Here is an 11,887-nt window from a genome sequence, read left to right on the forward strand (position 1 = left end):
AACGGGGAAACAAATCCAGTTCACCAGATAAGAGTCAACCTGCTCTTAACCACTACACCACACTGGCATACACACAACCTTAAGACATTAAGGCACAGGATAGGGTGATTCACGTGGGACACAGGTCAGCCATTTACATCAAGCTCCTCCCTTCGGTGCTAATCCCACAAAGAGTTTGAACTGTATAGATTTTCAACACCAAATGTGTAGATGCCAGCACGTCCAGGACTTTTCGGCTGTTTAAATCAATGATGCTTGTTGAATGTTGTGCAACTACTATAACCTTCAGCGAAAAATTCTGGTCACCAAAATTTTATTTATTTACTTACTTACTTATAATTTCCACCCCGCCCATCCCCGAAGGGCTCAGGAAAGGGGTTCTCTCTCTCAGCCTAACAAGGCCATATGTGACGATAACAGGGAAAGAGGGAGAATCTTGAGCTACTTAAGAAGTAGCATAGGATGAAAATAATCCGTCCTTTCGCTTTGCCTATCGTTCCTTTCTCCGGATGTTTGCTGGCCGTATCAAGTAGCCAGCTGCGCCAAGTAGAGTTGAAGCTTGTCCCTTGACCCTGTGTGAAATATATTGGCATTAACTGGTCTTGATACTAGTCTGTTAATGACAGAATGGATGTATCCTGCCAATTACCAAGTGGCCTTTGGGTCACTTGATGGGCTCCAAATCTTTCCTGTTCCCCGCACTCTTTCTCCTGTGACATGGCCCAGAAGGATGGATGAACACTGTAAATCCATTCGGCCTTGCGGAAGGCTCCATCTGTTAACTCTTCTCCCCTTAAAGCATAATCCAGCTATAGCTTCTTGAGTCACTTTGTGCAAACATCCTCCGTCCCTCAGCTGTTGCTTTTGTGCCATGCCGACTTTGTGTTGTCTCTCAAAACCCCGACTGAATGCCGGAGCTGTATCCCGGCACTCTATTTTGACCCTTGCGGCCCTTTCGGAGTGGCCCGGTACCATCAGCCGTCATTCCACCCCTCTCTCGTTAATCCGCTTGAGAGCTGCGGCGAGTACATGCCTTTCTAGAAAAGTGACTCTGGTTCAAAAGAGCATTCCGTCATTTGGAGGGTGTTAAGACTGTTGTTCCTTCTTGTGAGAAGTTGAAAGCTAGTGCCTCTCAATATGATGCAGACTTCCACTCTGGATGCGATTCCTCAAAAATTTTGTATTGCCGTCCATTTGGATGAATTACTTGTTTATAATCTAAGACGGGTCTTGACACGAGCTAGATGCAACAACTTTCCTTCTCCATTGCTACGAGGCCGGTTTTCTAAAATCCCACGGCACGGACGGCGTGGCTTATTTTGTCCACCTTTAATCGATTCCCTTGACCATAACTTACTTTTTTTTTGTCCTAGGTAGAATAACTGTAGACCTGATTTTGCTGCATTGTTCCCGGTTTTTTATCACGCATGACGCACAAAAATTTATTTATTTATTTATTTATTGGTTGGATTTATAGGCCGCCTCATCTCCAAAGGGCTCGAGGCGGCTCACAACATACTATACACCAACAATCCATAAAATACATAATAACAATCTCATTAAAACAAATCATTAAAATAATCAGTTAATTTAAGAGCAGCAACAATTTACTTTAAAACTAAATAATGAAGTTAAGGCAAGCAAATTAACAACCACAACCACAACAGGCGCCTGATCTAAAGGCCGGGAGGGGAAAATGTCAGGACCCAAGATGGAACCAAGGCCCTGGCAGATAGAGATTATCAATGCATGATGCACAAATTGTGTGCCTGTAATAAAGCAAGACTACACAATACTTAGATGAGCAGAAATGCGGTAATAGAATGACACCCACTTGTATTCAATGTGTACGTTGGTGGGCAACGTAGCCTTATACAAAACATAGGGCTTATATTAGCAAGAATGTGGTACTAGTGTATAATGTCATCAGTGTAGACAACGTAGACAACAGCCTACACAATACAAAGCATGTCTATGTGTGCAGTTTATCTCCAGCCGAAAAAGACAGGGGAAGAGGCAGTCGTTTATTTCTGTCCCGAGCAGTTTTCTCTGACGTTGATTCATTGTAGTCTCTGAAATAAGTAGTGCCGATAGGAAAGTTGTTCTGTTTGTGGCCGGGGCTCCGTCTTTGCCCTTTGATCGTGAAGGTCTTAATCTGTGTTTGTTGTTATAAATATGAGGGATTAGTCATCTTTGGTGCTGGATGACTCAGATCCAACAGGCATTTCCTTTCAGACCTTACGCTTGGTAAGAGTTGGACCGTGCCAAGAAGAGGTTGAGAGGGCGGTTCTCCAACCCCCACTGACCTTTCGAGCAAAGCATTGTTATGAGTCGCAGCCTGCCATAAATCTTTCCAGGGTGGAAGGCTGGCAGCCTTGGAAAATATTGCCAGTTGCGACCATTTCTTTGGACCAAGGGCAGCGAGCTTTGCCCCCAGATAGACTGGATTCTCGTTGTCCTTTATAGGGGCTTCACCAGCCAACTTGAGGGCTTGAACATCTATGGCCCCTTCCGCACTTGCAGAATAATGCACTTTCAATCCACTTTCACAATTGTTTGCAAGTGGGTTTTGTTATTCTGCACAGTAAAATCCAACGATAAAGTGGACTGAAAGTGGATTGAAAGTGGATTATTCTGCCTGTGCGGAAGGGGCCTATGCTGTTGTAGTTGCCAGCAACTTGCTAACCCTTATTTGTTTTGCTCTGTGTTTGCGCCGAACATATTCTGGGTGGTAAGAGGTAATTCCTCCAGAGATCTGACATACCGTCATTCCTTCCACATCGCTACTTGTGGTTTCAATATACCGCGGGTCAGCATAAGACATAAAGGGCTTGCTGTTGAGAGGATATTGTTGTTGCTTTGCGTCCTTCTGGTTGCCAGATCAATCTGGTCTTCTTGTGACACTGCATGCTGGGTTATGTAGTCAGATCTGTGGGAGGCTGCGGGCTGTGCAGCGCTGTATTTTGTGGAGCTGGTGTTGGATGACAACTTATTCTCAACTTTTCGTGTTCATTAAACATGACAGTGGAGAAAACTTTACCTATGAAGTGGGCCATTAATATCGTCTTCTTATTATAAAGGGGGGCACATGTGCTGATAGCATATTGGCCTTTCCACGTCTGTCTAATGGGGCTGTTGATTGGAACTTTGTTTGAAACAGAGCCCTTTTGATTCATTCAGCTCTACTGGATATGTCTGTTAGTATGAAAGGCTGTATTTCCATTCTTCCATATATTTTTCTCCTGTAGATCTCTTTGCTGTCTGCCTGTGTCCCCTTCCTCTATTGATATTGTTGGTTGCTTGGGGGTTACTGTGAGTCTTTGCAGGCAACAGGGTCACACTTTCGCAGGGAGGCGAATTGGCTCAGTTACTGTGATGTCAAAGTGAATCCGGGCAACCTTTGGTTAGCTGATTCGTGCTTGATGCAAGGAGCAAGTTTTGATAAGTGAAACCCGAAAAAGTATTGCCTAGATGTTAGGGAGTTGGGGGGGGGGGGTCGTCTGCAAGTTGAATCAGTAATTTTTGGAGGCAATTGATAAAACGTGTGTTCTGTGGTAAGCAGAGAGACGACAAGAGAGACTGAGGACGGGGCATGGGCCCCTTTCCGCACATGCAGAATAATGCACTTTCAATCCACTTTCACAATTGTTTGCAAGTGGATTTTGCTATTCTGCACAGCTGTACAGTGCATTGAAAGTGGATTGAAAGTGCATTATTCTGCATGTGTGGAAAGGGTGAGCGACAATGGTTGTTGCTACTTCATTTCTGGGGATAAGTGATGTAGGATAGCTCTTGGAATTGCCAGAAACCATAGAGTTTCTGGTGATTCCTAGAGCTACCCTACCTCACTCCCGGGTGTTCTTTGGAAACGACACAGTGATGCCGCCAACAGCGTCTTTCTCCTTCTGCCCGATCTATAATGGAGGCCTTCAGCTCTAACAGGAGGTCCAGCAGCCCTAGACAGGGGCCCTGATAATATTTGCAGGTCATAAGAAGGAAAAGAATGTTGTGCATTTCTGGCTGCCCGTAACTCGAATGGGAGCTTCTTGCATGCACAAAGGCGATATATTTCAGCCTGCTGCTGCGAGACCTGTCAGCTAGCATTGTGTTTGCAAAGAAAGCGGGCGTCTTTCGTCAGGAGGAAGTTGTCCAAGATAGTTGGGCAGGCATTTGCAGTATGAGTGGCGCTTGGCCAAATATTTCTCTGAGGTGGGTTGTCAGCATTGCATGGTTTCCTTTGTAGGCTTGTTTGATTTTAAATGTCCTGCTTGCAATTAGGATAGTTCGGTAAAAGAACTCAGCAGAGTTGAGAATGTTTGTCTGAATGTATCCAAATAATGTGCATATATGTCTTGGGGGGGGGGGGGGGACACCAAAATTATCAAAGTACTAGTGAATGCTTGCAAAAAAATGATCCTGAAATACAGACTGGTTTACAGTCAGTGGGTGGAAAGTGAAAAGCAGATCACTGTGGAAATAAGTTTTGTTTCCCACTTTGAAGAAAAGAAAGAGACGGGTCTGAAAAAGTAAATCATTATCGAACTCTTATCTTCACCAATAATAAAACAGGTATATAAATGCGTCATTACGAATGTGTTGATTTCTGCATCTTGCGTTCACAGCAAGCTTTGGGAAGCAAGATCCTTAGTTGTGACAATTTGTTGTGTCAATACAAATTTGTTATGAAAATTCTGGAATGCAATGTCAATTTCCTTCCTTCCTTCCTTCCTTCCTTCCTTCCTTCCTTCCTTCCTTCCTTCCTTCCTTCCTTCCTTCCTTCCTTCCTTCCTTCCTTCCTTCCTTCCTTCCTTCCTTCCTTCCTTCCTTCCTTCCTTCCTTCCTTCCAACAAAGAAAACTTACTATGAATCTGACATTAATGGAACAATGACATTTTTTTGAATAGACTGGCATAACATGATGGCCAAAGAAAATGTAAAAGGAAGGAGCTATTCATAATTCGAAGAACTTTTTGTTCTTAGTGACTGAGCCTTTAATATATCGCTTCATATATTGACCCTCCAGTAGCAATCTCTTGGTGGTCCTCAGCCCCAAGGATATTCGGCTGGCTTGTACTAAATCCGGGGCCTTTTCAGCCTTGGCACCCTATCTGGTGGAATTGGCTGCTGGCAGACATTAGAGCCCTGCGGCGTATTAACCAATTTCACAGGGCCTATAAAACCAAAATGGTCCACCAAGCTTATAGTTGAGACCGCTGTGGGATCTTATTGTGTCACACTGGCCCCTAAGCTTGTACCCTGCTCCTCTCCAGCGTGGTGTAGTGGTTAAGAGCAGGTGCACTCTACTCTGGAGAACTGGGTTTGATTCCCCGCTCTGCCACTTGAGCTGTGGAGGCTTATCTGGTGAACCAGGTTAACTTGTGCACTCCAACACATGCCAGCTGGGTGACCTTGGGCTAGTCACAGTTCTTTAGAGCTCTCTCAGCCCCACCCACCACACAGGGTGTTTGTTGTGCAGGGGAGGGGGGAAGAGATTGTAAGCCCCTTTGAGTTTCCTTACTGGAGAGAAAGGGGGGATATAAATCCAAACTCTTCTTCTTCTTTTTCCTGACCACATAGGAAATTATAAAATTGAGAATTTCTGATTTTAAATCGCCACCTGTGAATGCTTTAAACGCCAGAATGTTTTACTGTTAAACTATTTAATCATTAAATTGCTTTATGATTGTGCTGGAAATTGTTTGCGTTAGCCGCCCTGTGCTTGGGAGTGCCCGGGGTATCAAATCGAATAAACTAAACTAAACCATTTGAACGGGGCCACTTGGCACACTACCTGTATCGCTTAATAAACCCCGCTCAAAGGAGAGCCATAATGCTTGCCAGGTTTAATGTTATGCCTTCTGCCTTGTTACATGGCAGATTTAATAAGCAAGAAAAGGCTAAAAGATTGTGCCCATGTAATGATGGCTCAGTTGAATCTCTGGCCCACCAATTATTTCACTGTCTCAGATTCAAGGAAATCAGATCCAAGTATGTGAATCTTACTCCTTTACATTTACCCGATCTCCCCGATTTATTTAGATTACACTACTTGTTGGACAACCCTGATCCTTCTCTCTGTATGATAGTGGCAGACTTTCTCCTGGAAATTACTAAACGCCAGTAGATTTCCTTCGTCCTAACATGTATATCCTGTATTGTATATGCTTTTTAATCTGTTTTTAATTATTGTTGTACTGCTGTCTATGCCAATAAAGGCTTGCTTCAACTAAAATAACCTTTTCCCCTCCAGGTGGCAAAAGTGGAATATGTTAGAAAAAAGCCAAAATTAAAAGAAGTCCTGGTGAAGCTAGAAGAGCATATGGAATGCACCTGTGCATCATCGAGTTCTAATTCAGATTATCGAGAAGAAGAAACGGGTACGTGTTTTTTGGGGGGGGCGGGATGCTGTTCAGTATGATGGCGCCTTGTGTTGGCAGTGGTGAACGGCAAGCATGAACTGCTAAAGGGGAGATTGTGTGTGATGGCATTGAGATGAAACAGCCCAATCATAGCAGCTTTCTATGTATTAGTAAGTTTCCTTGCTCCGTGAAAGTTCACAGCAGCACACACAGCGTGGTGTTGTGGTGTCGTGGTTAAGAGCGGGTGCACTCTAATCTGGAGAACCAGGTTTGATTCCCCACTCTGCCACTTGAGCTATGGAGGATTATCTGGTGAACTAGATTAGCTTATGCACACGCACTGGGTGACCTTGGGCTAGTCACAGTTCTTCGGAGCTCTCTCAGTCCCACAGGGTGATTGTTGGGGGGGGGGGGGGGGGGGAGGGGAAGGGGGGTTGTAAGCCCCTTTGAGTCTCCTTACAGGAGACAAAGGGCGGATATAAATCGAAACTCTTCTTCTTCTCCATTGGGGACAAAGGCAGGGTATAAATGAATTAAGTAAATTAACAAATACATTATTTGTCTGCCATTATGACCATGGAAAAATAACATCAATTAGATTATTAGGGTCAGTCTACAGGTTGAATATTTGGTTAGCCAGGTTCTAAGCCCATTGACTTCCTTGGACTTGGAAGGGCTTAATTCTGTGCCCTGTGGATTGGAATTAATCAGAAATTGATTTTAACAGTGAATATGGAATCTTTGAGATAAACAACTTTGATCCAACCTACCCTTGTGTTGACAGGAAGGCCTAGGGGAAAAGTTAAAAAATGGAAACGAAAAGAATGGAAACCACCATAAAAAATACACACAGACACACACACACATATACACGCTGCTCTCGGGACAATTTGATGACCAGGTAAAACTATCCTCATGCTACAAGCAATGAAAAACATAACAATGACCTTTCGCTCTCCTGCCTAATCACTTTTTGAAATCTTCTCCTTAGGGTTACCAAAAAATCAGATATGATTAGCTTCAATCATTCCTTTCACCAGTGTTCTCCCTTAAACCCATTGCTGCAAGAATTTCACACACTGGGATAACTTTGCTTGCTCATGCCCTTCTCCTAAAAAAAAAAGTATTTGGAAGGGCTAGTATTTTTTTAAAATTAATCATCATCTCCCTTTCCTTTCCTGCTTTCTGAAATTATTGTTGATTTCTGTGGGGGTGAAGGTGTTCTGTGATCATATTAGACAGGGATTCAAATGGCTTATCTTGCCGCTGTGGTGTGGAAAATGGCTGCGCTTGTAGGATAAATCTTATCCAAACAGCCATTAAGATCCCTTTTTCTCCACTGGTTACACAAGGATCTACAGTTAATGTACGGCTCAATGACAGAGCCAACCACATGTCATGCAGAAGGTTCGAGCTACAATTCCAACTAAAGAATCTCAGGTAAATTACTTTTCTCAGCTTTAGTTCTGGAGAAGTACTGCCAGCTAGAGGTGACAGCACTGAGCTATATCTGTTGGGCCACCATTGTTCACAGTCTTGCTGGTGATGCAGTTTCAAGCTGTTTCACAGTTACCTAAATATATCTGAAATTAAGGCAGCCTGGTACTCGCGGGAATTTTTAGGAAGCTGTTTGGCCTGTCACACCCGGGGATGCTTGTGCGTCGGGCAGGTGTTCTCTTGAAGTCTTGGAGCAACAGCCTATTGAACACCCCCTATCTAATAATCCACATCTGCAATAAATTTGGGTAAAACAAGATTTCCAGTGCAGGAAGCCCAGAGAGTTAACCAGACCTCTGACATGTAACCCACCACCTACAGTCCAAAGCATCAAAATCTAAGGCAGGTTGTCCCGTCCTGTTTCTGAGCAGCAGCAATTTTTTGGGGGGGAAATCTGGTCTTCAATGCGAACACACAACCCAGTGGAGAAAACTTTCTGACTCGGGTTAGGTGCCCTTTAGACATTCCAGCCAGGTCACAGAGGCTGCACTGCTGAGCCTTCCTCCCACAGAGTGGCTGTAACCTTTAAAGATTGCTCGGCCTGTTATGCCGGTCCTTCCAAAACCATTTTTGCTCGGCCCCGATGCGGGGACAGAGTCAGGTTAGAAGGACTTGCAAAAGCTGGCTCTCCTTTTGGGGTTCCACACTGTTAAATGTTGCAGAAATGCTTTGGTATGAAATCTCCCCAAGATTTAAAAGAGGGAAAGCACTTTTCTAACCATAAAATTACAGTATGTCTTTTTTTTCTTCTTTTCCCTTTCAGATGTAAGGTGAAAATAAGCTAGAAAACACTTCTCTCTGGGACATGGATGTACACTGTTGGTTACATTCCTGAACCTACTATGTATGGTGCTTTATTGACTGTATACTTCGTTTTTGTTCTCCTACGTGGAGGGGTGGGGCGGGGATACCGGCTTTTAAACAAACAAAAACAAAAAAGGATGCTTTGTGAGAACAAAAGAGACAATGTACATTTGTTTAATACGACATCGAAGCAAGCGTTGTAGCACTCTGCGAAACAATACGAAGTTTCCCTGTCCGGAAAGAGAGAAAGAGAGAGAGGAAAGATAACCCTGAACGGAGGATGCCGCAAAGGACTTCGAAAACGTGGCGAAAATCTAAAGCGGACGGAGGGTTTCCTCTTGGAAGAGTGGTTAATGGTGCTTCGCTCCTCAACCCCCCGGTTTTTGTCAAGAAATGTGCCTGCATTCTTGATGAAGATGGATGGAGGCTGATAGAGTTCAAGCACATACACATACACACACACACACACACATGAAAAATAAAAGCAGGAATGTATCAAATGCCACAGCAGAAACTATAGAAGCAGTGCAGTTTTGCTTGGTGGTGTTTTAAAGTCTATACAAAAAAAAAGAAAAGAAAAGAAAAAATCTTCTGGGGCGCCTTAAGTGGATTTTTTTTTACACCATAAAAGTTATTATTAAGCTTTCTTTTTACTCTTTTGCCTAGCTTTTTATTATCTCTTTGGGACTACATTTACCAATAACCCATATAGAAGACCTGCTGTAGCGAATGAGACGGGACACACACAGACAAGTATGGGATTTCTCCTAGCGGGCTGCAAACTAATGAGATGTATTGAAATAAAAACGGTATACCTATGCATAATTTTCTAAATGTTTCTTGGTTTATGTCCCTCTCTCTTTTCCTTCCCTCCCTCTCCCTCCAATGTCCATCTCGTCCCTCTCGTTCAATTTAAAACAGTGATTTTCAAAGCGTGCTCTGACGGCACTTTCGCACACGCGGAATAATGCACTTTCAATCCACTTTTAATGCACTTTGCAGCTGGATTTTACCGTGCGAAACAGCAAAATCCACTTGCAAACAATTGTTAAAGTGCATTGAAAGTGGACTGAAAGTGCATTATTCTGCACGTGCGAAAGTGCCCTGAGATGCCCAGACTGCTTCCTAAGGGGGTCCTCAGACACAGAAGGACAGTCATGGTGAATAAACTTCTCCTGGTTGTCCGCTCTTAGGCCCCTTCCGCACACGCAGAATAATGCACTTTCAATCCACTTCTCAATGCACTTTGCAGCTGGGTTTTGCTGTGCAGAACAGCAAAATCCATTTGCAAACCGTTGTGGAAGTGGATCGAAAGTGCATTATTCTGCACGTGCGGAAGGGGCCTTACTGATCTCGCCTTATAGGGGACGGAGAAGAGTTTGGGTGGTGGGATGGGGAATTAGGACACGTTCTAGTCAACACAGGGCACCAGAACCCCTAACAAGACGAATTTGGGGCTTGTGAGAATTTGCCTGCCTAGAATGGATGCCAAAATCCTTTTCAAACAAACAACCATTATTGTGGCCGTGATACTCAGCAGCCAGGTCAAGGCAGAAAAGTTTTCCTGGGGGGTGGGGGGTAAAAAGTTTGAAAATCACTGTTTTAAAACCTTCTGAAGGACAGCTGATGTGTGCTAGCAAGCTTAGGCTATAATGCAAGCATTGCAAAAGAATCTCGTTCCTGCCACCGGTTGCCCGGGTGCCATTGTGTGGCAGCGATTGCTATTCCTCTCGGTAGAGAAGATCCCTTTTTGCTATGTCACATGTTTAAGCGGTGTGAGATGTACAAACTCTTCTTGTTATTCGTATTGTATGATGTCACTGTGGCGTGGGGAAAACCCTGCCGGAAAGCCTAAAATTCTTTATTTTTGGTATTAAAAAAAGTTATGCTTTATGTGTATTCAACAGAAATAAGTTCTTTTTTTTTGGTAAAGGGGAAGTTTGTATTTTTTAATCTAAAATTAATGGTCTTATATATCAGAGAAGGCCTGCGATGTTTTCTTGAACTGAAAAAGGAAGAAAGAAGAAAGGAAGAAGGCTGGGCTGGGTGTATGGTGATATTTTTTTCTAGCAGCCATGGTCCTTATAATTTCTGAGCACATTTAATTATAGCAGGGCATTTTGAATTATTCAGGCTTCATCTCCTATATTTTCAAAGGACAAATGAGGTTCATTTTTTCAGTCTGATCGAAATTATGTTGTGCACTAGGAACTTGATATAAAGTATACACTGCCCAATGCATTTTGGGGACGTGGGGTCCTTGAACATGCATTCTTATGAGAGCCAGCGTGGTGTAGTGGTTAAGAGCAGGTGGATTCTAATCTGGAGAACCAGGTTTGATTCCCTACTCCACTGCCTGAGTGGCAGAGGCTTATCTGGTGAACCAGATGTGTTTCCACACTCCTACATTCCTGCTGGGTGACCTTGGGCTCTGAACTCTCTCAGCCTCATCTACCTCACAAGGTGTCTGTTGTGGGGAGAGGAAGGGAAAGGAGCTTGTAAGCCACCTTGAGTCACTTTACGGGACAGAATTACTCCTTGGCCACACAGAAACACCCAGATTTGAACTTAAACTCTCCTTGTTTGACTTGGAATGGCTCTTGTCAGTTGCTTTTGAAAATATAGAATTATGCAAAACGTTTTTCAGTGGCTATCTTGCCCTGTCAATTAAACTTCAGTCTATGACATTAAAGCACAGAAATGAAGATGTCGCAGATCAATGGGAGCTATGCAAGATATATTATAACCAATTGTTTATCATATCAGGGGATCACACAGGATTGCGAAAAATAATCATGGCACAAAAAGTCGCTTTGAGACTGTCTGATGGATCTTTGCCAGCAGAATCTAAAATCCACAGAATTAATACACACTGGACTGAACAATAGGAGAGTAGACCTCATACATGCAGACGGTTATTTGACAGGAATTGAAATCAACCCACATTTTTCCTGAATGGATGTTTTTGTAATTTTGTGCTGTAACTATTCTCAACCATCTTGGGTGTTAGGTTCCTTTACAAAAATTTTAAAAATCTGGACTATTAGAGCGAGCATTGTGTGGTAATGAAGAGCAGGTGGACTCTTATTTGGTGAGCCAGATTTGTTTCCCCACTCCTACATTCCTGCTGGGTGACCTTGGGCTAATCTCCGGATTTTCAGGACTCTCTCTGCCCCACCTACCTCACGAGACTGTTGTTGTGGGGAGAGGAAGGGAAAAGGAGTTTG

At 43.5% G+C, this 11,887-nt stretch overlaps 1 protein-coding gene across 1 annotated transcript in view; it reads left to right on the forward strand.

The window, feature by feature from the left end:
• PDGFA (platelet derived growth factor subunit A) overlaps positions 1 to 10,559 on the forward strand; it is a 61,392-nt gene extending 50,833 nt beyond the window's left edge. Inside the window, exons 5-6 of the mRNA XM_048494892.1 lie at positions 6,251 to 6,377; positions 8,620 to 10,559. Coding sequence (XP_048350849.1) covers positions 6,251 to 6,377; positions 8,620 to 8,630 — 138 coding nt within the window. The 3' untranslated portion in view covers positions 8,631 to 10,559. The remainder of the gene's footprint in view (positions 1 to 6,250; positions 6,378 to 8,619) is intronic.
• Positions 10,560 to 11,887: the final 1,328 nt, after the last annotated feature.

The sequence above is a fragment of the Sphaerodactylus townsendi genome, linkage group LG04 (assembly GCF_021028975.2).
Source record: "Sphaerodactylus townsendi isolate TG3544 linkage group LG04, MPM_Stown_v2.3, whole genome shotgun sequence".
Taxonomy (NCBI): Eukaryota; Metazoa; Chordata; class Lepidosauria; order Squamata; family Sphaerodactylidae; genus Sphaerodactylus; species Sphaerodactylus townsendi.